This window comes from Polypterus senegalus, chromosome 11 (assembly GCF_016835505.1).
Source record: "Polypterus senegalus isolate Bchr_013 chromosome 11, ASM1683550v1, whole genome shotgun sequence".
Taxonomy (NCBI): Eukaryota; Metazoa; Chordata; class Cladistia; order Polypteriformes; family Polypteridae; genus Polypterus; species Polypterus senegalus.
The window spans coordinates 88,081,669-88,107,303 of NC_053164.1; the positions used below are offsets into that span (position 1 = coordinate 88,081,669).

Here is a 25,635-nt window from a genome sequence, read left to right on the forward strand (position 1 = left end):
CATGTGGGACACCAGGTTTTATGGAACAAATTTATCCCAGTGTCCATGAATCTCGACTTATTTTATCCAGTTTTCACACTAATCCTACTTTCTAGAACAGACCCTGTTTGAACCCCTGGGCAAAATCATAACAGAACTACCAAAGTCATTTAGTCATTTGCTGATGACACTAATCATCATAAATATCTTGCAGAAGGATATAGAGAAAATTTAAATATGGACATATATTTGACAAATTAATTTAAAAAAAGGTAAAGACACACACATAATAAGTAATGAAATTACACATGAATAGTTTGTAGCAGTGGTAGCACTGCTGCCTTGCAGTAAGTAGACCTGGGTTCGTGTCCTGGGTCCTCCCTGCATGGAATTTGCATGTTCTCCCCATTTTAATTTAGTTTTTATTTCACAAAGTAGGATTAGTGTGAAAACTGGATAAAATAAGTCGAGATTCATGGGTGTTGGGCTAAATTTGTTCCATAAGACCTGGTGTCACACATGCACATCTGGAAACCATCTTCCTATATATATCTATATACAGTAATCCCTCGCTATATCGCGCTTTGACTTTCGCGGTTTCGCTCTATCGCGGATTTTATATGAAAGCATAACTAAATATATAACGCGGATTTTTCGCTGCTTCGCGGATTCTGCGGACAATGTGTCTTTTTACTTCCTGTACATGCTTCCTCAGTTGGTTTGCCCAGTTGATTTCATACAAGGGACGCTATTGGCGGATGACTAAGAAGCTAACCAATCAGAGCACGCAGTTAAGTTCTCCTGACTGAGAAGCTAACCAATCAGAGCACGCAGTTAAGTTCCTGCTTGCTGAATGCAGTGTTAACCAGGAAGTCTTGTCTCGCTCATTCAGCATCAACGTGTTTCGCTGTGTAAAGAGTTGTGCTCTTTTGGGTTTATCTTTGTGCATAGTCAAGCCCTTCATTATGGCTCCAAAATGATCTGCTACTGCTTCAGGGGCCATGCCCAAGCGCAAACGGAAGATGGTAACGATTGCCGAAAAGGTAAATGTTTTGGATTTGTTGAAGGCTACGATTCTTTTTATTTAAAAAGTAGGAAAGGAATATAAGATCTACGGCCGCAGTGTCCTTTTAACCAGGGTGCAAAACAAGTTGTAAGTGGATGTAATAAGGCAGTAGTCTGGATGGAATCTGCTTTAGGGATTTGGATTGAAGACTGCCAGAAGAAGAACAACGGCAGTGCTACACAATCGCCTGAAGTGGCTCCGTTAAGGGCTGTAACGCTCTCCTTTGTTGTGCAGTAAAATAAAACTCATTGTTATCGGACAAGTCATCGTGTCATTGTTGGTGAGTAACCATAATTAATTTTCTAATAATTCTAGTACTTAGTACATGTACGTACGTTTAGTGTCACTGTACACACATATTTACTGTATACTATTTTTGTTGCATTGTACGTATTTATTGCTGGTGGCATGTCTATCGTAATGGCTGTAACATGTGATATCGGAGACACTCAATATCTTTAAAATAATATTTAGGTTTTACTGTATATAAACAGTGTGTTTATATACATAATTTCAATGAATCTTACCTAATATCTAAGAGAATACAAAGAGATTATGCTGTATAACTCTGCGAGGAATATTTATAAACAGTGTGGGAGAGTTTATAAGGGCTTAAAATATATAAAAATAACCATAGAAACATATGGTTTCTACTTCGCGGATTTTAACCTATCGCAGGGGGTCTGGAACGCAACCCCCGCGATCGAGGAGGGATTACTGTATAACTATATTAGTTTTAGTTTTAGTAATTATGGTATGGTTGAAGAGATACTATGGAGTTTAGTTTTGTGTCACAATCAGACAGAACTGTACACTTAACAGATTTGGATATAATATGAGTTTAATGTTAGTGGAAACTTACTACACTACATAATTTACTATCTGGTTTTGCTTTTGTCTGATTAACACATGCATAATCAAAACCAGATACTGAATATGAACAATTTTAAAATGTTTTAAACATTTTCTATTTCATTTGTGCTGAACAATTGTGTGATGAGTTGGCACACTTAATTTTCTTGCCCGGAATAGGCCAATTTGTAATGAAATATAGGTGAATTTTAAGGTTTGGGGGATTTTTACTCTAAATATATACAGAGCACAACATATCCTGCTTCAAGACAATGTGCTTACAATTAATGCCTTCAATATTGCATTCAAAAATCTCCCATTCTGGGCTTTGTTATTTTTTACCAGCTGTATTGATCTCTAAATCAATCTCAGACACATAAAATTTATAGACAGAATTTTGCTACCTGCAAGCCTGAAAATCTATGTAAAATCAGAAAATAGATTTTACTGTGTTCTGACAGATGTGATCATGGGAAGAACAGGGGTCTTAGGTTTGAATCAGTGTTTGGAACCCACCTAACTGTATTGAGGGAAACAAAGAAAAACAACCATGTAGTGTCAAGGTTAGGGGTAGTGAGACTTGAATAGTCCATGCATAAGAACAGTAAACCCTTAAAGAGCAGAGGAATGAGTAATAGGTGTATGGACAGCCACAAAATGACTGAAACAACATCTGAGATTAGGAGCAATATATATATTTTCTAAACTCTCTTATCCAGAGTAGGATCACAGAAAACCTGGAGCCTATCCCAGCAGCTTTGAATGCAAGGCAGGAAAAATCTGTGGTATGCAATATGTATGATATGGCTGATGTTAAGAACAAATATGATATGAATTGATATTTCAACTATTTTGAGAGAGAGAGAAATTGAAAAAAAGGGAACAAATATTTTAAATACATAATTTTGCCACTGGATTTTTTTCACAATATCAGGTATTTTGAGCTGTGAATGTAAACTTAAAAAGATATACCAATAAATACAGAATAAATACAAAAACACATTTAGTATGTTTAGTTTTTCAGTAGAGGAACTCAGGAATTTTACAAGGTTTGTATCGCTTTGTTGTTAAGCAGCCTTTTTAATGAAAAAGTGATTAATCGGCAACAATATACTGATCATGTACTGTATGTTGACCTGGTCAGTCTCTCAATCAGTGCCATTTTATTTTCAAAAAATATTTCTCATGTGCGAAGTGGCAGGTGAATTATTGTAAACAAAACACAGACACCTGAGAAATAAACTGAAGCGTTTCTCACTCGTGAGTTTTCTGTTCATTCGGTAAAGGTTTAGTTGACCAGCACATTTCGACTTCAGGCGTTTGAATGTCATCTTTATATACAAGAAGCACAAAGAAATGCGGCAGCTCATCATAACAGACATCAGATTCAAATGCAGCCTGGAATTTGGCCTAGTGTGTGCTGCCATTTAATAGTTTCTGTGTTCATACTGTATTTTGGGCTCAGTCAGAATTACAGCTAACATGCCGCCATTTATGAACAGACTGAAATTACGTACGGGATTATCGCTATCTAATACTTCTCTCTTTTTTTTATATTTTTATTAATTTTATTACAATCCATACAAAACAATCAAGTTTTTACAAAAAGAAGAATTGAGTTAAGAACAGATTAATCCCCGCCCCTGAGAGAGAGAGCAAGCCAAACGGCGTAAAATTTAAGGATTGTAAACATACTTAAATTAATAAATTCTCTGTGCTTTATAAACTTATTTTAAAATATTACTGATTAGATCCTGCCATGTTTTGAAAAAAGTCTGTACGGATCCTCTAACTGAGTATTTAATTTTTTCCAATTTCAAATAGTATATAACACATTGGTTTCCCACTGACTTAAAAGAGGAGAGTTTGGGTTCTTCCAGTTTATCAGAATAAGTCTGCGTGCCAAGAGTGTAGTGAATGCAACAACAATTTCTTTGTTCTTCTCCACTTTAAGCCCCTCTGGAAGAACCCCAAACACAGCTGTTAATGGGTTAGGAGGGATTGTGAGTCCAAGGCTGTCTGAAAGGTAATAAAAAATTTTTGTCCAGAATAATGTTAATTTGGTGCATACTTCTCTCTTGAGCCTCGGAGATCCAGTGAATGGCAACTTTGAAAAAATCATCACTTGGGTATGCTTCACTAACACTTGAACCAGAATCTATTATGCTGTCACTATCAGCTCATGAAAAACTGTCGCTGTTATCACACAGTAAATTGTTTTCTATTTCATATGCTTTATGTGCCCATATTCAGCTTGCTATGTCACTGCATATGCTGTGTCAACACAAGCCTTCCTTCACCAGCCACCGCTTACTGAATGAATGAATATATGCCAATGGCCCGTGATGGATGATTTTCTATTTTAGAGTTAAAAGTTACAAGGGTTAAAAACTAATGGTAGAAATATTTATTCAAAAACCAAATATTAAATTCTTATTATTATATTTTGATTAATTTCAGGACCACTGCATCCCAGGTTAGCCCTTGTGTAAGTCTGTAATAAATTATTATTTTATTTCCGTTAGTCTTTCCAGCTACTTTAATGGTATGGTTTAGTTTTTAGTTTTTATTAACTATAATAACCTTTGTGTTAATATTTACTATATTAGCATGTACCTGTTGTTTCAGTAATATGTTCAATTTACACTAATTTGATATCATTTTTGATTTCATATGCTTTGTTAATCTCCAAGGGAAAACTGTCTTTTCGCAAGATCTTTGGATGGGGGTCAGAGTGTAGTGTCAGCCATTGTATAACACTCCTGAAGAAATGTTCAGGCCCCAACAGAGTAGAATCTCTTCTGGCAGTAACGGGATTTGAACTGGCAACCTACCACATACCAGTGTAGATCCTTAGCCAAGAAGCCACCACTTCACTTTATTTTTTTTCTTGAACACCAGAAGTAGTACTGTATAATAATTTCATATTTTGATGGATGTAACAAAAACAGAATCACTTTGTAGCACATTTCATTGCAGTCAAGTTTTTACATACTTACTTTGGTCTGGATCTTTGCATGTACTGTATGTTCCTATGCAGGTTCCTATGTTGTCATTAAATCAGGTTGTGCCCTCCTGTTGTAGCACATTTCATCCATTTTTGTAGAAATGTAACCATTGATATGTTTCACACAATCTGATCTGCTTGATATTTACCTGCTTTGCTTTTATGTCTGAAAAAATGAACAGGCACCAGGTGTGAGGCATGAAGTCTGAGTGCATTCATTTGATTCAATGCTTATTGAGTACATTTCAGTCTACAGAGTTCAAAACCTGTTTGTGTTGTAAAAGATAATTTGCTGATGTGATGCTAAATAAAACAGCTTGACTCTACTGTGTTTGTGAGGATAGAACTGTAGTAGTAAAATCCTTATACTCTACATTAAGCACTAGGCTTATCAAACAAAATATTAGGTTATTGATTTTGTTTGTTAAAGAAAAAAACAATTGACGACAAACCATAATTCATGTTGTTTATTCAAAGTAATGATCAATTATTCTGACAGAGAATCTAACATTTAAAAATTGACAATACTGTTTAGCATGGATGTTGCTTTATGAAATACCCTTAGAAACTTTACAAAAACCCAGAGGTTGTCTGCGTTTCATTCAGCTGAAGCTACAGGAATCACATTTAAACATTTTACAATTGTAATAGATGATGATTTAGAGGCAGTCTGATACCAGTTAGATAGTTCAGCTCCATTCTGAGATAATTATTTTCTTGTTTATGAAAAGTAACCAACATTTATTTGATCGATACACCAATGAGTCAACATACTCAACCAAAACTGAGTTTAGTAAAATGCATTGATCAATAACTTTATCTCTGTAAAGATCAATCTAGCTTTCTTTTCAGCTGTTCAACCATTGTAATATTTATAAATATTAAAAGTATGAAAAATGTCACATCAGTGTAGTATGTGCTGTTGACTTTATCAAGCTGAAAATCAGACATTAAGAAAGCAAGAAAATACTGTTTATTCTCTTTTCATATCCAGTTATTTCAGTCAGAAATTTAAAGAGTTGGATTCTTGAGAACCTTTGGTGGCATTAAGCCGCAGCCACTGTATCTTTGACTAAGGATACAGAAAATGGAGGAAATTACAGTATTGAGGAATGCTTATTATGTATAAAGAAAGAAGAAAGAAAGAAAGAAAGCAAAATGCAGTTTAAGTTTCCTCTTCACACTGAAATGATTCAAATTAATACTATGTTATCTTTATGTCATATTTAACTTTTGCCATGATCTATTTCAAATACAATTTCTAATGAAACTATGCTGGCCGTTGAAAGTGATCAGATTTTGGCATCTTGTCTATTGGCATAGTGTTTGCTTGTTTTTGCTACACACTGCAAAAGATTGACCCGATACAGGTCTGATAGACAGGGGTTGTGATGTCTACCTAGATCTCACTGATAGAGTCTGTGATGACCTTGATGACTGACCCTGTGCAGATAATGTCTTTTTTAGTGTTTAGGCATTTGCTCACAAAGTGGTGGTTCGAGTACAAGTTCCATTCCTGTACACCATTTCTGAAGCTAGGCAGTCTTTCTGGAATTCTTTGGGGTTACACACCACTTTAGTTTTTAAAGCCACAGCACAGTAGTCAACTGGTTCACCATCCATCCCACTTTCCATCCATCGGAAACACATGATCCTCTGAAAAGAGCGTCGAAAGTTGTCCGAGACAAAGCCATAAAGGATCGGGTTGGCCCCGCTGTTGGCATAGCTCAGGATAACAAAAAGTTGAGTGATAATAGGGTCAGGTGGTCTCTGAAAAACGCTGACCAGCTGGATGATGTAAAATGGCATCCAGCAGATGACAAACACAGTGACCACTAACATTACCATCCTTGTGATCTTCTTTTCAGACTTCCGTCTTTGCAGCCATCCTGCTTTCAGTGCTACTGCTCTCATCTTGACTACAATCAAGCAGTAGCAGAGACAGATGGCCACCACAGGGAGGAGGAAACCAAGCAGAAAAGTGTAAACTACAAATGCTTCTGACCACGAAGATTCCGGCCACAAGAAGTTACAGTCAACTCCTCCATCATCAGATGGAACTGTGTCAGCAAATATAATGATAGGTAGGATGACCACCAAAGAAAATACCCATACACAAATGTTGATCATTTTGGCAACTGTTGGACGGCGATAGCGAGCTGCTTTGATTGGATGAACGACTGCAATATAGCGGTCAATACTTAGAACAGTAAGACAGAAGATACTGGTGAACATATTAATTCCATCGACGCTCAAGACCAGTCTGCACATCAGAGATCCAAAAGGCCAGTGCTGTAGAGCAGCAGATGTAGCCAAGAAGGGAACACTCAACATGAAAAGTTCATCTGCAATAGCTAAGTTCAGTATGTATATGTTTGTAGCAGTTTTCATCTTGGCATATTTTAAGATAACATAAATAACCATTGCATTTCCAGTCAGTCCAACACAGCAAACAATAGCATAAATGGAGGGGATCACAATCTTGCTGGCATCTTGTTCCAGATCTGAGTCTCCATATTTAAAAGAATAGTTGAATGGAAACCCTGTGGGATATAGCAGATCATCAGAATTATTTCCCACCTCCATGATGGTTCTCTTGGTGTGGTGGGAGTTGGTTTTTTTTTGTCTGGTTTGTCAATATTGAAATCCTCAAGATTTCTTAATTTTCTGCGTCAGACCTTGCACGCTGAAATCTCCCCATTTCCAAGGGTGTCAGAGGTCAGCAACTTTGTTCTCTATAAAAAAAGAAAAAAATATGTTTAATAATGGCACCCTCATTGGATTTTTTTAAATAAGAGTAAGCCCTTCTAGCAGTCACTTATTTTTTTATTGCTTAAGATGGGGTGCTATATTTCTTTTAACACAAAAGGCTTTAAAATGAAAGATAAATCCAGGTTACATGATAGGCAAAGAACAAACCACAGTCAACAATATCAGCCATTTTCATCTTTAATCAGAATGACTGAATTATATCCATTTGGTTAAACTAATCAATTTGCAAATGAGAATGTCTTCATCTGATTTATTGATGCTTTCATTTTTACTTGACGATTGGATTATTATATAAAATGTGCACAGCTGATAGAATTCACAGTTTTACAATTTGCAGTTAATATACAACTTGTTATACAGTCTTTTAGATCACATTTAATGATATATTATTAGTACTTCTGACCAATGTTTGAGGAAAATGTTTTTTAAAAAAAGATGATTTATATATTCATGTGCAATTTTAACACCTGGGGGCTCAATTTAATGAATTGAATTAGTACAAACTCACAAAATTGATGACCTTGTTGTCAGCAAGGTGCTGCACCTTGTAAATTGTACTTTCCATTTTTTTCTTCAAACATAATAAGGTAGGCCATTCAATTTTTAAAAGTGTCGCTAAGTAGCATTTCAATAGCTATAGGGGAAACTATAGTGATTTATGCACATTGAGAATTATAGTGACAGCCTTGACATGAGGCGATGACTGGAGTTTTTTAGAGAAAACAGGAAAGGTCTAAAAAATTATGCCCCAGTCTTTTTAGCAGAGCTTGGTCCTAATTTGGGATCCTGAAGTGTTTCGCCGTGTGGTGGGTGCGGTAATGCACTGTATCAATACACCTCCTCCTCCTCCTGCGCTTTGCGTAAATAAAAGAATTTTCATCAATCTTGAACCAACACCACATTTTCCATTATATTTCAATAGGTACCAAGAAATTAACTTATGTGAATAATAGTTGACTCCCCATATCTTCAATCCCTTTTTTGTTTGTTTGTTATTTTCCATTTCAGCTTCCTTTCATGTTCTCTCTTTTCTCGTTTCCTTTTTTCCTTTGATTACTAAGAGTGTGGGTCTTATTTCCCTCATCTGAGTGAGATTGAATAACTGGTCTTTGCATGGCATTTGCCTTTGGCCCTCCTAGTCTAAACAGGTTCCTTACTGCTCCTACAAAGAGCAGCAAAAATTGTTCAAGACAAAGCATAAAGGATCGGGTTGGCCCCGCTGTTGGCATAGCTCAGGATAACAAAATTTTGAGTGATAATAGGGTCAGGTGGTCTCTGGAAAACACTAACCAGTTGGATGATGTAAAATGGCATCCAGCAGATAACAAATACAGTGACCATTAACATGAACGGCCTTGTGATCTTCTTTCCAGACTTCCGTCTTTTCAGCCATTCTGCTTTCAGGGCAACTGCTCTCATCTTGACCACAATCAAGCAGTAGCAGAGACAGATGGCCACCACAGGGAGGAAGAAACCAAACAGAAAAATGTAAACACCAAAACCTTCTGACCACGAAGAATTGGGCCAGGCCGGAGCTATACTTCACGCGACGCATGCTGCAGCGGACACTCCTGCTATGCAAGCGTTGTAGTGTTCATACTTGCACACATACTTTACGTAAATCTGGAGGAATCCACCAGGTGGCAGTGCGAGATATTATCACGGTGAGAACATGTTTGGCTTCTCTGTGTTGTGAATTGCCTAGAGCACCTATTAAATTCCAATGACATCTTACCGCAATATCTCTGAAAAGGATGTTATTAAATGTTGATTAAATCCATCAGTCCAGGGATGTGTCCATTCCAGCAAGCATTGGGAACGAGTGAGAAACAGTCCCTTGATGAGGCCTCAGCTGATCGCAAGGTGAATACAAGCACACACATACACTAGCATCATTTTAGCAGCACCAAATCCCCAAATCTGCATATCTTTGGAAGGAAACCGGAGCACAGTGTGGAATACAAGCAGGAAATACAAGCAACATAACTCCCCGAGAGACAGCAATGCTATCGCTCCACCACCGTGACACCCCATGTGTGTAATTATTAACAGTATTCATTATTTAAACGAAATTATATGGTAACATACACACTTTAATGTATTTCATCATGAAAGTGATATCAAGTATAAATCTAAAGATTCTAAATGTGCAAAGAGTTGGAATATCATACATTTAATGTGTTCTGTGTGGCGATCTATTGCTGCTTTCCGCTGCTGTCAGGTCCAAGAAGCTCGTAGCGATTAAAAACGACGGTCTGCTTTAATGATAAAGTAAACTACGAGGTTAAAGTGGACATTTCGAGATTAAAGCCGAAATGTCCACTTTAATCACAAAATACACATTTTCACCGTGTCCTTTATTATTTTCTCAGTGGTTCAAATATAACGCTATACATCATGTTGCTGTTGTTAAGTTGCAAAAATAATTAGACGACACAAAAGATGGTATGTGAGACTTTTAAAATTTATCATGTCATTACGTTTGGGAACTATCTACATGTGAAAGAAAGCCTCTATGCCGATCCTACGGGATGGATGGTTCAATGTGGTGAAGCAAAATGCCGACATACAGATGCATTCGTGGTGCTTTTATATTCAAGCGTCGCATATTCCCGATCGCTGAGGAAAGAGAAACTCGCTTAGCTGTTAATACACAAGTGAGGTGAGCACATCAGCATAACGAAACCTTAGAGGAGAGAGAAACTCACTTTGCTGCTGATAGACAAGGCAGGAGAGCACGTTGGCAAAACAAAACCTTCAAGGGGAGAGAAGCTCGCTTAGCCACTGATAGATAAAGGAGGCAAGCACGTTGGCAAAACGAAAAACCGCAGAGGAAAGAGAAACTCTCTTAGCCACTGGTAGACAAAGTGGGTGAGCACATCTGCAAAACGGAACCGCCGACTCTGCATTTCAATTTTTCTTTCTGATAATTTCAATAGTTTCTAGGAGCCGAGGCTTTTTACAGCTCGGGCTTACTCAGCTAGTATGTTATAAAAAGAAAAATATGCATACGAGGTTAAACCATACTCTGGTCAAAAAGGATGGCCTATAAAAACAACAAGCCTACAAAGTTGTGAACAGAATTCCAACTAGTGCAGCAACAGCGAGTGGTCCTTTCATGGACAGAGAGCTATCTAAAGGAGTGATGTAAACAGCATAGACTCTTTATTGGCACTTGGCACCAGCGCTACAATATATACAACTAAACACAATACTGCATGTTTCTAATAATATTAAACATAGCAGTACTTTGACTTTACAATTGAATTTGATTAGCTGAGGTTCAGTTTTTATTTTTTTGCTATGTTGCTTATGTGAGCTTAAGTTTTACAGAAAATATCCAGTCCAAGAGACACATCATTCATCTTACTTAAATTAAAAATGCATTCACTCCCTATTCCTCTTGTAATTGTACCTTATTCTAGATTATAAATTAATTTAAGGTATGTGTTGCTGTACAGCACTCACTGGCACTTACAAAAGACTCTCAGGGAGTGTGAAGCATTTTTAAATTTAATTCTGAAGTGGTGTGACAAAAACTGATGGTGAAGTGTATAATCCTGGCCTCTCATTGACGCATATCCACTTTGGCCTGTTCGCTCTCATTCAAATTGCTTTAATCTGTGATGCATCAGAACAGCTCCTTTCATAAAAAGACTGGCTTTAAACAAGCCTTTTTTTAAACTTTCTCTAAAAATGTCTCCGCTTCATAAGAGTGTTGTAACTGCAAATTATCAATTATTGTACGGCATTTGAACTAACACATGAGAAAGATCTCAGCGCGAATATGCAATGATACATAGGCCTAAATTAATGAAACTTAAGTAGCCCACCTTAATTAGTCTTGGGTGTGTTTTCCCCTACTTGATCTGCTTTGAATGCCGTTTTACTTAGTTGACCTGGTCTCATATTTAGCCCACTCTAATAATTCATAGGCTGCTGGGTATCAAGTAATGATGATGATGATGTGTCACCCTTAAGTCATAAATAAATGTTCAGCACTCAGAGAACCAGGAGCTTTAGCTGTATTCCACTTGGGGTCCTTCAGTATTATGCATTTTATTAAGCTGTATCAGCCTCAAATGACCATCATTTGTGTTAAGGTTTCCCTGCACTTTCACCTTTCTATATCCTATTTTCATTTATTAAGACACAGCAATCTATAGCATGTTTGGATGTGTGGATTATGGTTTATTCCACTAATGAACTTTTATTTATAAATGGGATGAACTATACTAATATTAATTTTGCAGATATGTAATCCAAGCATGTTTTTCTTTTGAGCGTATTGGAATGCTCGTCAGGGTCCATAATCATTTTACTAGTGAATATTTAATGCCTAAGGTCAAAAGGTGGCAGTCCATCTCTTTGAGAGCTATTGATGAAGAAAGTGACAATTACTATATGTCAATGATGTCACTAGTGATCAAGCAAACTGCTGCAGTTTTAAAAATAAATATATTTCCTTCCTCCTACATCTATAGTAAGTAATTGTGAGCTAAATATAGTGTCCAAACTACCTTACATAACACAGAGAAGAAGAACTCTTTCTCCTCCTTTCCCTGGAGTCCAGCTTTAAATAAAGCCACTCCTTTAAATAAAACGTAGTATAATTTCTGCAGAAAATGCTGGAAAGACAGAGTCAGTTGTTGAAGTTGGATATTAATCTTGATAGGGCAATCTATGCAGTAATATGAGTGCGTAGAGGGAAACTGTTCTCATTCTCAAGGCTTGAAGATTATCTGTACTCCAGGGACATCATCACTAAGAGCAATGTTTTCACTGTAATATGACTCATTTACGCTTGTAACTGTGGATGATCCTGCATATGTTGATGTTTTCATTATGTTCTCTGGTGAAATTTATCCTTTAAGGACTTATAATAAAAACACATGGCAGCCCATATTACACACATCTGGCTCATCCACACAGTGAAGATCAGCAGGGCTCAGACACAATTTGCTGTTCTGATTTTACCTTACAATAACTCATAGTGGATTCAGAAAGTGTTCAGACCCACTGTGTTGTTGATTCAATTCTAAATAGATACTTTTGCCATTTTTGACATCAATCTACACTCAATAACCCATAATGATGAACTGAAAGCATGTTTTCAGAAAGGTTTGCAAATGTATTAAATATCAAAACCTGAAATCTTTCATTTATATAAGAATTTAGACCATTTACTGTGGTACTCCATATTGTGGTCAGGTCCAACCTTTTTGATTTCATTTTTCTTCAGATGTGTCTAGACCTTGACTGGGGTCCACCTGTGGCTAACTGAATTGATTGGACACCATTTACAAAGGCACACACTTGATTTTATAAGGTCCTATAATTCACACTATATGTCAGAACAAACATAAAGCCATGAAGTTCAAGGAACTTTCTGTAGACCTTGACGATCAGCTTGTGGTGAGTCATAGATCAGGGCAAGGGGATGTAACTACTTGTAAAACTTGAAGAGCTTCCCAGGAGCACAGTGGTCACAATAATTGTGAAACGGAAGAAATTTGGAACCACCAGTACTCTTTCTATGGTTGGCAATCCTGCCAAACTGAGTAACAGGCAAGGTAGGTATTGTTCAGGGAGATGACTAAAAACATAATGCTCACTTTAACAGAGTTTCAAAAATCCTCTGCTGAGATGGGAGGAGAACGGACAACCATCTCAGCAGCACTCCATCAGTCAGGCATCTATGATAGAGTGGCTATAGACGGAGTATAAAGCATATGACAGCCCTCTTGGTTTCTGACAGCATGAAGAAAAAGATTCTCTTTTTTGGGAATTTAACTGTTTGGGCAGAACTCCAAAAACTATGTCATGTCAGGCGAAGATCAGGTACTGATCATCACCTGCCTAATACCATCACTACTGTGAAGCATAGTGGTACCAGCATCATGTACTGGGGTTGCTTCTGAGCATCAGGGAGAGGGAGATTGGTCACAACTATGGGAAGGATGAATGCATCCAAATACAGTGAGTGCATGTGGCCTCAGACTGGGGCAATGATTCACCTTTAAGCAGAACAATGACTTGAAACATACAGCCAAGACAATGCTGAAGAGACTTAAGAACAAGTTTCTGTCTGTCCAGTGGACCTGCCAAAGCACAGACAATTCATACCCAATCTAGAGGAGTTTGAGAGGATCAACTAGGAAGAATGGGATTGACTACCCAAAGTCAGATGTGAAAAGCTTGTAGAGACTTACCCACAGGGCTTTCATAAAGTACTGAATTAAGCAGCTGAACACTTATGTGAATTAAAGATTTCAGTTTTTGATTTTTAATACATTTGCAGACCTTTCTGAAAAATGTTTTCACTTTGTCATTATGGGTTAAGTGCAGATGTATGGGCAAAAATGGCAAATTTAAATCTACAACATAATAAAACATGTAGAAAGTGAAGGGATCTGAATACTTTTTAAATCCACTGTAGCTGTGAGTCACTAAGAATTTCAAAATAACTCAAAACATGACATGACTAAATGTTCAATAGCACTATACTAAATAATATATTGTTTGCACAAATACTAGAAACTGCCGTTTTATTTTACAATTAAAGTTATAAGATGGCAATGCCTCACAGCATCAGATTTCTGGATTCAAATCTCAGCCTGAGCACTGGATGTTTGTTCTAGTTTGCATGTGTTTTTCTCTGAAATACTAAGGATGTGCAGATTTGGTTATTGGAAACTTTAATTTGGCTTGTATGTGTGAATGTGGGTGAGTGTTGACTGTGATGGACGTGTGTTGCCTCCCTGGTTCCTGCCTTGTGCCCAGTGCTGCTAGCATAGGCATGGGCTCCCTGTGATCCAAAACTAGGCAGGCAGGTTAGAAAACAGAGTTAGTTATAAAATGTTGTAGTGTGTAGTGTACAGAGATATGTTAGTCATACCAATGAAGCTATATCTACGACACATTATAGGTAGTGATGTTTTGTATAAATTATGTATACATCCATTAATGAATTGAAACAGACTCTTTTTTTCCATTTGTCTGTGCTTGAAAGGGAAAAAATTGCACAAAGCAAGCAGATCTATATGAGTGACAAAAGGAGCTAGCATTTCAGTCATAGGGAGAGATCATTCAGTGGAATGAGTGACTACTGCCTAGAAGCTGAATTGTGAGTGGGTGTGAAATGAAGAGAACTTACAGACTGGCAACACATTTACACTTGGCCTTGCATGTGTTGAATAATCAGAGCAAAACAAAAAGAACTGTAGTATAAAGCATAATACTCAGAACCTGGCCATCTTCATCTGTCATGTCATGCATTCATTTTATTTTGCACGTGTCATTTACAAGAAAACAATATTGTTTGCGTGTTTACATTTTGAGGTCTGAGCCATGTCATTGCGTGTGATTGCAGGGTTTATTACACCAAGCCTACCATTTTCTAAAACACTGAGTTTCATTTAATTGTGTAAACTTTAAGAGGAAGGGTAAACAATCATGAGAGCGTTTTTCTGCAGAAATGAATAAAAAGCACCATTTGTTTTTTGACTTTGGATTCTGATTTTGACATCCTGTTAATTAGATACCTGGCATTCCACCAGTGCCTTTAAAGTGAGCCCAGGGTTGCATAGCATCTGCACCAATCTTTCAGTTATTCAGTCAAATCGATAAATCTGTAAGATAACAACACTTAACAACCTCTTCACTACATCTGTTCAATCCTTACTAAGACAAGCCATGCCTGTAATGTGTTAATCAATGCCACACAAGAGCTTTAGATTTTTATATGGAGAATAACATTTCATGACATTAGTGATGGAAGGTGCAGTGGCACAACAGATAATACTGCTGCCTCACAGCTACAACAAGCAAGCATTCAATCCTGGCCTTTTCACTCACCCTCAGGGTGGGGGACAGTGTGCTCTTCCTACACTCTTCAAAATAAAAGTGCCAAAGTGGTTTGTTAAAGCAGCACCACATTCTGAAAAGAACCATCCAGATTAAGGATCTAGACGGAACCTTTATATACTTAGTTCCTTACATATATATTCACAAATAGATTATAATAGTTTGTGAAATCCCAATGAGTTATTTATTGATTTTAAATGGAGTCTTGCTGCATACAACAACAAAGGCTACGTTCAGTTTTTCTTGATCTACTGTATCCTGCTAGCCTACTATACACTAAATATTTCTGTTTTGTCCACATATTAGGAACCTACTTGTAAGCCCAAGGAACCAATTTGATATGTGAAGAACCCCTCCATGGGGCTATGAGGGACCACACATCCTTGTAAAATACCATTAAAGAACCGTGATTTTTAAGAGTGTTTGTCTTCAGTGATTTCCTCTCATATCCTAAAAAAGTGTGTAAGATGAATTGGCAACTCAACCCTTCTCCAGTATGATTGAATGTGGGTGTTTGCCAAATTGAATCTTATAGTGGACTAGTACCCCATCCAGGGTTGACTCCTGCCTTGCACCCAGTCCTGCCAGTATAGTCTTAGGGTTCTCACAACTCCTGTATTTTTTAAATTAATGGATCATTTTAAACCATCAGTATTCTGAGCTTCAAATTCAGCCAATACAAATAGCTAACTTAATTGGCCTAGTCATGTGCCTGTTTAGCAAGTAAATAAATACATACAGGCTAGAGGTGGTAATTTCATTTAGACAGCACTGATCAGTTAAACTCTGCTAAATCCAAAATGTTTTGTAATCCTTAGGGGACATAGAATTCAAAATTAGATATCGTTGAGTTGTCACTGAAGCAAATCTATGCTATAAAGTTCCTGCCAGCTTCAATGCTCCCCTTGCATCACTTGACCTAAGAGCCTTTTCACGATTCTTTCTATCTGTCAACAGTCAAGTGGGGAAACACTCATCCTCCAGCTTGAACCCTTGCTCAGAGTGACAAATGCAAGAGCATAGCTGCCACCACATATCATCAGCACTGGAATCTCTGCAAGGCAGCTGTATTCAGCACTGTCTGAAAATGCCAATGTCATCCTGCTTTTTCTTCCCTTCCTTTTATTTTGAGACCTGTGAAAGTGAATTTATTGCTTTCAGATTTTGAGATTCATTCAATAAGCTTTTCAAAAATGTATGCTATACATAAATTGAATTTTTTTCTGAGTGTAAATGTGTGCTTGAGGGAGTAGGTGTGTGCTAAACTCAACAAAACTGACTTTTCAAATTATTCTTATTAGACACGCTTCCATTTATTGGCCCAGCATGAGTCACAATAATTGCAAATGTAATTTAAGACATAATTGTGGAAGTTTTAGTTTGTAAAAAAATGTTGAAGAAAAATGCATATTTAATTTTCAGATGGGCGAAAATAAAAGGTCACTATGATGACAAAAGAGACAGGTGGCTGTCTGTTACGTGAGTAAGGGATATGTACATGGAGGGCCTTCACCCCTCTGAGGGGGAAAAGAATGTTGTGCCTCTGCTGTTTATTGTTCTCCGCCATCCTCTGATTATCAGGAGAAATTGGTGAGGGAAGATCCAAACATTCTGGACAATTAGTATAAAGTAATCACCAAACTGAAAGAAAAAACGCCTCCTCCCACCCTCAGCTAACTTCCAGATTGCATAACAATAGAAGCTTACAACAATATGAAAAATGTATATATGCTGGAATATTCTTTAACACATACTGTACAAGATATACATCGTCACACACTTGTGTGCCTGGGGCTCGTCGACTTGTAATTCCACCCCGAGTCAAGCGTTTTCACTGTCTTATAACACCTGACGTATCTCTCTCTGCAGATTTAGAAATCTACTGTATATTTCGAGGGTACATGACATCACTTCCAGTTCTGGGGATCCTGAGCTCATCTTTTCCACCTCATTGCCTTCATAACAGACACCACCAGCATCTTTCTTCGGTCTGATCGTAGACTTAAACCTGTGAAGACATTACTGGGGCTACTTATAAAATCATGTTATTTTGTTAAAAAATATATGAGGTTTATCTAAGGGTGTCTGAAATGTTTATCTTTGGTTTTTTGCCTCATTAACATGAAGATGACTTCAGCAATTTTTTTTCCTCCAAGTCATCAGGGCATAAGGACATTATTCCCCGTTGTTGTGATGTGAAATTTTGCATACAAGTTGAGAAATATTTTGTATATCTTTATTTGTAACTTAGACGAAGCAATGTAATATTAGTGTTACATTATTGATAATAACAGCAATGGTTTGATGGTTTAAGAACCCCTTTCCCCCTTTTAGGTATGAGTCTCTTTGTAACTTTACAACAGGGTTGGGGGAATTGCCTTGTTGCCAAGTTTGATCAATATTTCTCTGCTGAAGTCTCTCAGTTAACCCCAAGAGTAAAGCCAGACTGCCTAACTGTCAAGCTTTACCTTAACACAGCATTTCTCAACCTTTATATATTTGTGACCCAAGTTTTCATAACAGTTTTAATCGTGCCCCCCTAACGTTTTTGTGAAAGGAGCCCACTAATACCAATTTGTTATTTTATAATTAATGATATATCATAGATGCATATTTTATTATACCTACTTAACTTTTATCAACATTTATCTAACTCTATATTTATTTTTCTAGTATCAGAATGTAGTTTAAGTTAATTTGTTTTGGTTTCATTAGATGTATTTTTCATATTTTCAATTCTTGTTTTCTTTTTTTCACATCTTCGTGCTCCCCTTTTTGTTACTTCGCGTTGAGAACCACTGCCTGAACACATGGTTTTGGGGGTTTTCTGACATATGGCTGTTTGGAATTGGCTTGTATTAAAAGCTTTTAAGTACTATGACACCCTATTGGCTGTAGGGGTTGGACAGAAAACCTATAAATTTGTTTGCTTTACCCAGCTCTCTCTCTCTTACCAAACTGATGAAAGACCATCTCACACCATGAATTGAAAAGGACAACACAATGGAGAACACAGCTCAGCAGCCATATTAAGACAGGCATGCAGCCTGTTCTGAAGAAAGCTGACAACAAAATGATTCCTTAACTAGAGACATTTTAAGTAACTAGCAAGTCTGTGTGCAGCCTGAAACTACACATCAGAGTTTATCAGGTTTTATGGTTGCCAATATTAAAATGTACTTTGCATATTGTTATTATTTATGAATATTATCAATAATAAATTGTTTAAATTGTAACGTAACTCCTGCTTGTCTTTTACTACACCTAAAGTCTAGGAGATTTGAGGCATTCTGACAAAGACCACATATTAATAATACAAAAGGGGAAAAGTAGAGTACAGCAGATTCCCGCAAAGTCGAGGCTCAGAGTTGGCGGCCTCAGTCATTTGTAGCTTTTTCCTTAGAACCTAACTAATAATTGTTAGCGGAAACCGCAAATATCCTCTGCAATTTTTATGACATTTTTCGTGGCAATACTGTAATGTAGAGAGAACCGCGACCTGGGATGGTGAAAGTAGCCAATAGAATTTGAAACTGCAACTGCCAGCAGTCATTGTAGTAGCTCTGATTGGTCTTCTGCTGAGGGTGCTTGGGTTGTTGAGATCAAAGGATGTCAGGGCAGCTTTTAAAAAGGGGGCCGGTGACCAAAAGCAAATAAAGTTTTTGTAATTTGTGTTTCAAGTTCCTGTGTGTCTGCCTCCTGTTGTGTTACCTATACTTATTTATTTTGTCCTGGATCATTTCATGCATCTGGATTGTCTGCCATCTGCCTGTAATGAGGACTGTAAGTAGATTCATGGCCTCCTGAACCCATCCATCTATCCGGTAGGACTATCTGTACATTCCCATTCAACATGCAGATCTCTGGACTATCTAATTTCATCATTACATTTCACCCGTTGCCATTTTTCATGAACTTTTTCATGATTTACTGTGTGTGTTTTGTTTGTGCTTTGTTGTATTTAATGTGTAATCGCCATAAGGGGAACAGGGGTGGTATTGTTGTTTTCTTATTTCATTTGCTTTCATTACATTCTTTATTTGCTGTTTGATTACCAGTTTGCTTTGTTTTCGTCTCTGTTTGTGAGTGTGCACTGGTTGGGTTAAGGCTGGAATCTCCACCATAAAAAATAAATAAATCACCGTCTTCTCGATTGCGGCTTCTCGCAACACTACGCTTACTTAAAAGCCTGAACCGTGCCTGTCTTTTTTGGCTGATTGCTTTGTTTCTTTCTCCTCCCCCAGACATTCTCTGCTCCTATTGGGGGTTGTGCTCCCCTATGATGTTTGTCTATTCTTTAACCAATAACTAACTGCATACTGAGCTCCTTTTACTTCTGAAAGCGACATGTTTGTTTGAGGTGTTTGAATAAACTTCCTGTCTCTATAATCTCCTGTGTTTCTGTGCAATTCTGTGACCCAAGCATGACACCCTGCAAGCCTCACTGTCCCAGTGATTAAGCCGCAGCACTAGACAAGCCTGAGAGCATCAGCGCTTACCTCTGTGTGCTTGTGTGCAGCCTGTTCAAGTGCAGTTGGCCCAGTGTTTTTTTATTCCATCAATGGCGTCAGTTGCACTTTGTACATATTGTTCCAGTAGTTTTTAAAATAGTTTTTACAGTTCATTAGCAGTGTGTAAAATGATCAATGTTGCAGTAATTGTGATGCTCTTTGCATGAAAAAAATGTGTTCCATTAAAATTTCACTTTTTCTTTGTTAATTGTGACTTTTACTTAAAGTGCAGCAAAAAAGTATTTGGCATCCAGGGATGCATTAACGCCCGAGTATGTGGCGGTTTAAGGGTTAAATCCCCAAGATGCCACCAAAACGAGCTGCACCGTCTAAGGCTTCTGGCAATGAAAACACGCTTGCATGAATTACAGTACATATAGCGGTAATATCCGTATTTTACATTCTAGCACTGCAAGAGACATAGCAGTACAGTATACAGGTTTACCTTTACATTCTTTATTTTTAGATAATGTATTAAGCTGAGTTTGAAATTACATTAAAGTGTTTTGGGGGCATATTTAGGGTTTAAACTATGAAAATAGGCATTTTTTTAACCACATCCAAAATTCGCAGCTTTTCACAATTCATGGGTACTCTAGGAATGTAACCCCTGCGAATTTTGGGGGTACTGTAATATATTACTCTACCAAGATAAAACACCTGTGAACAGACGGGGTATTATCAGTGTTTTTACATTGAAGGGCCGAGATATCTGTGGGAAAATATGGAAATATTTGGAGGAATGACACACACAAAACTGCATTTGGCACCATTACAATGCACCTGCATACCGCGCTGCTAGAATTGTTGCTTTTCACCCCCTATATTTGCCAGATCTCATATTCTGTGACTCCTTTAGTGCCTGAAATTAAAATTATGATTGAAGAGAAGAAGATTTGCTACTATAGGAAAAATACAGGAAAAAACACCAGAGGCTCCAGACATGGTAACAAAAGATGAGCACAGTAATGGGAGAAGCACTGGGACAAACATATTGCATCTCAAGGTGAGTAAAATGCAAGTGCTGTACATTTTATAATAAAGCTTTTTTAAACAATTCTGTGAATTTTTGGACTCTCCCCCTGCCCTGTATGGTACGAGCTGGTTTTAAGTCAAAATTCCAATTTTCCTTGGGTATCTGCATTCTAAAAAAGATTGTTCCACAGTTTTCAAGATGAAATTTTAACTTGAAAAGCAGACATCTGGGAACAGGCCTATCATAAAGGATGATGTATCCACCAAAAGGCAAGCCAAGAGCCACCATGGACCGGGAAGTGAAGTAAAATGGAAAAGACTTAGTAACTGAAAAAACAAAAACAATTATTTAAACAACGTAGCAGAGTAATATAAGACAAACTGAACAGCAGCTCAAAATGGTGTGTGCTGTGCTAAAATAGTGAGTCTTCTCGGTTGATTAACTGTAAATGCTGAGACCGATGGACCTTCTTTAATTTTGGTAGGGAGATCATTCCAGAGTTTGGGCGCCCTACACCTAAAGGCTCTAATGCCTACACAAGTTTTATTTCTTCTCATAATTTTAGGGGACATGCATCTTGAGATCTAAGTGTATAGATACTAATAAGTATTTATTATGACTTATATAATCTATTCTTAACTGTCCCTGGAGAGATGCAGTATCATCATGCTGTTCAGCCCAAAGTGAAAAATATCATCTCCAAATGTGAAAAAGATGAGTATGTAGCCTTGGCCAAAGTAAGCATCAAGTGTTTTGTTGTGACAACTGCTGCCATCATAAAATAAAACAGAGTGTACCACCCACTGTGCCTGACAAGCTAGCATTTTAAAACGTTCCATCTGTGATGAAAATGATTTTAAGATGGTCATCTTAGCTGCAGTAAACGTGTTGGCATGAGGTATTGAAACAGCTTGTTTGTAACAACTTGGCACTTCACTAGTTCAGCTGAAAAAATTCGGCTACCGCCAAATTGACAGGCACTGCACTACCATTTAGATAGTTTGCTTTCTTTTACAACAGCAGTTACAGCATATGTACAATAAATTCTCAAATGGATGTTATCCAAAACATTCAATTTTAGTGTTTGCTTTTTCATTATCACTTTATGTTAAGTCTGCCCCAATACGGTGCACTCTTAATGAGCCATTTAAATTGAGTTTTTATATGGATTTTAATGTCTCATCTGTATTTTACTGACTGACAGAAGGTGGGTGAATGTGCACCATAATGCATAGACAAATGAAGGTGATGCTTAAGGCATACTTTAAAAAATATACTGTTTGGAATTGGCTAAATCAACCAAATATAAAGGCACTTTTGTGCAACCTTAATAAGAGAACTATAGGTTTAAGTCAATAATATGTGTAAATATTCAATTCAATACATATTTTGTTTATTTTTCTTTTTAATTGCATTGGTTCCGATAAGGGAGTATCATTCTCTTCCAAACTCTGAATTGATTTTATATGAGTGTTTAAATGATTGCATTTTTGTGTAGTACTATCTGGAGAAAATCCCTGTAGCTATAAGCGTAATGTGTGTTTAATGACATACTTTTGACATAACATTTAATACTGATAATAAGTTAACACTTGAAAATAAAAGTAGGCACAAAATATAAAGCATCTGCAAATATACACTTACTAAGTAAGACATTATAAAAGTAGCTAGCTTGGGAATAGGACATTATGAGAGCACTGTGCCGCCTGAAAGCTTTACATTTAAATAACAAGTCGATCACTGTATAGATTTTGTATGTTCTTTCCATGTTTACTTGGGCTTTCTCTAAGAACTCTAAATTCCTCTCACAAGCTGAGCGTGGTTTCTTCGGCCCTGTACCTAATGCTGCCAGGATAGGCTCTGGCACCCCACATCACTGTATCGAGATAAGTGGAGTCAGAACATGAATGGATGGATAGAACTGTTAATGTTGCATTACAGCCATCCATTTTTTAAAATTAAGGTCATGTTAACATTATATTTTGATACCATCAAAGTCTATGTAATAAATGTAATGTTTAGAAGAATTTAATATTATTGATGGTCAGAACCCCCTGAATTTAAACCAAGTTTGGGATACAAGCAAAAGACTGCATTCATATTTAATTTTAATTAAAGGCATTGGATAAATTGATCTTTTAATCAGTCCAAAAATATTTTTATGTTACTTACACCATATAATTTGTAGTGGTAGCCCAAATAAATGTTAATGCCATGTTTTCATGAAGAATGGAGAGGAAGATGTCTATGAAATAATAGAATGCAACAGTAGCCAGTGCTCACATTACTCGTATCGCAGAATCCACTTGTTTGTTATCCAGTCGTAAGCTCAAAACTCTTGCCTTTTTGCTAAAATATTGTTAATCACTTCTGGAATTACTAGCTCACATATAAACAGAAAGTCTGAAGCACCATGGGAGGATTTTTTAAATGAAGACAGGACTCTTGACCAATGAATGAGTTCTGGTGTATTCTTTTAAGCAAGATTTATTATAGAATGCTGATATATTTCATATTTGTTGTAATTGTACTTATTTTGAAGTCATACTGTTGAATTGTGTTAGCATTATAAAGTTTTCAGCTTCTAATAAGATATTTTTAACTTTGCAAATGTTTTACTTTTAATGGAAAATTGCACAAATGCAACAAAATCACAAGGCAGAGTTTTAAGCACCTTCTGGTTTATATAAAGCTAACTCCTAACTAGAGCACCCATCACTGTACATTTTAGCAGTGACTGTTGTGTGCCATTTACAGCCTTCTTCTGCACAGCTGGAACAAGCTGAGCATTCTATACAGAGTCATTTGTAATGTAAAACAATTTAAATTTGTGGCAAGCTGACCAACCTCTACAAGCAACCTCTTTCATAATGATGTTCTGTTGATGAGTGTTTGTCATGTCCATTTTTATAGGGTTCCAGTCAATCCATATATCTAATTCACACCATTAGCTAAGTAGCATCCACCATTACTACATTAATAGAATCCTTGAAACTAGTGACATGGCTTATGTAAGGTGAAGATGCTAAGCAATCGTGATCCTTAATATTATCTTTTGAAATGTGATTAATATGTCTGCTATGATACCTGGGGGAGTGAAACATGACTGAGCTTCTAAAGAAAAACTCTAGCAGGTATCATTGCTTATTTAAAGTAACTCTATGTGAGGCTCTTACAGGGCTCTGTAAGACATTCACTCTGAATGAGAGTTATTTTCTTCAAAATTTGCTTTGCAAAAAAAAAAATATTGCTAAAAATGGTTTTTATGTCTTTAGTTTACTCTTTCTATAAATACAGTACTTTGTATGTCTATGTTCATTTTTTGTCTTATTTCACATTATACAGTGTCCTGAGGCAATCAATTGTAAGGACTGCTGTATAATAATGAAGCAAAGGGCAATGAATTTGTTATATAATGGAAAGTGTACTAGGAATGCAAAACACATACACACTAAACACAAATCATGTAGCCGCACTTAATGGCAAAGTAATAGCTAAACACAATGCGCTGATTAATGGACTTGAAAAATACAGTACATTTCAAATTCAGCATTTTAAATAATTAGACAACCATTGGATTGCTTTCAGATTGATGCATTAAGAGGCAAAAGTGTTTATTTAAAAGGGATGAAGGGCTAATGTAAATATTGAAAGTCCAGAAAAAATTTTTTTAGAATGCACAATTTGGACTATTTGCTAGCATATTGTTATTTGTATATATTTGATAGACATTTTTATCCAAGGTGACTTAAAAGATTTGCATTCGATTGGTTAATATGTTAATATTGGATTTCTATTGTACGTGGAACAAAATCAGAGTTGTCATTTCACGTAAGACATTCACCTTCAACCAATCAAGTTTAAAGTTAGTGTTTAGCAGCGCAAAGCAGGGACTGAATGTTATTTTTTACTCACAGTTAAAATACATTTTATTCACCTAAGGAATTTAAATGAAAGATTTTTTTCTGACAAGATCAAAAGAATTTACATATTTCAAAGCAGTTTATGCTTTAGAATATCAGAGATGACTTGGAAACCAATTGGCTGAAAGTGAATTACTGCTCTGGAATAACAACTTTGATGAGGTTCAGGGGAACAAAGGAAACCTAATGCTCTCAGGTCAATTCATTCAGTGGTATAGTTCACATCAGTTTTTAACAATTCAGGCAAAGGAAGGTTAAGTGACTTGCTAGAGGTGGGAATTGAGCCAATTTGTTAACATATTACATGCTTATTGCACTATGTCCCTTTAATTCTAGCACTAATAGGCCTAATATCTTAGCATACTACCCTATATGAATCTGGAATGGTCAAATGTTCACAAGGTCTCTGATTTTCTGTAGCATCTTAGCAGGAAATAGTAATGACCTGCAGAGGGTCACATTCAGTATGTGACGCTACAACCAGCACCTCATAGATAATACAAGGAGTACTTCCTTCTACTAATAAGCAGCTGGGACACAATATTTTTATTACACCTACACTGTTAAACATAAAAATACCAAAGTGGGCAGACAGAGCAAGGCCATAGGAGAACCGTATTTGGTTCCAAAAGAGACATTCATTTGAAGGTTCCAGAAAGCACCTCCATTTATTTAGATACGTA

General features: G+C 36.8%; 1 protein-coding gene across 1 annotated transcript in view; it reads right to left on the reverse strand.

The window, feature by feature from the left end:
- Window positions 1-5,362: 5,362 nt before the first annotated feature.
- The window catches only part of sstr1b (somatostatin receptor 1b), a 63,306-nt gene continuing 43,033 nt past the window's right edge, over window positions 5,363-25,635 (reverse strand). The window contains exon 2 of the mRNA XM_039769205.1: window positions 5,363-7,639. Within this exon, the coding sequence (XP_039625139.1) occupies window positions 6,387-7,490 (1,104 nt within the window). The 5' untranslated portion in view covers window positions 7,491-7,639 and the 3' untranslated portion in view covers window positions 5,363-6,386. The remainder of the gene's footprint in view (window positions 7,640-25,635) is intronic.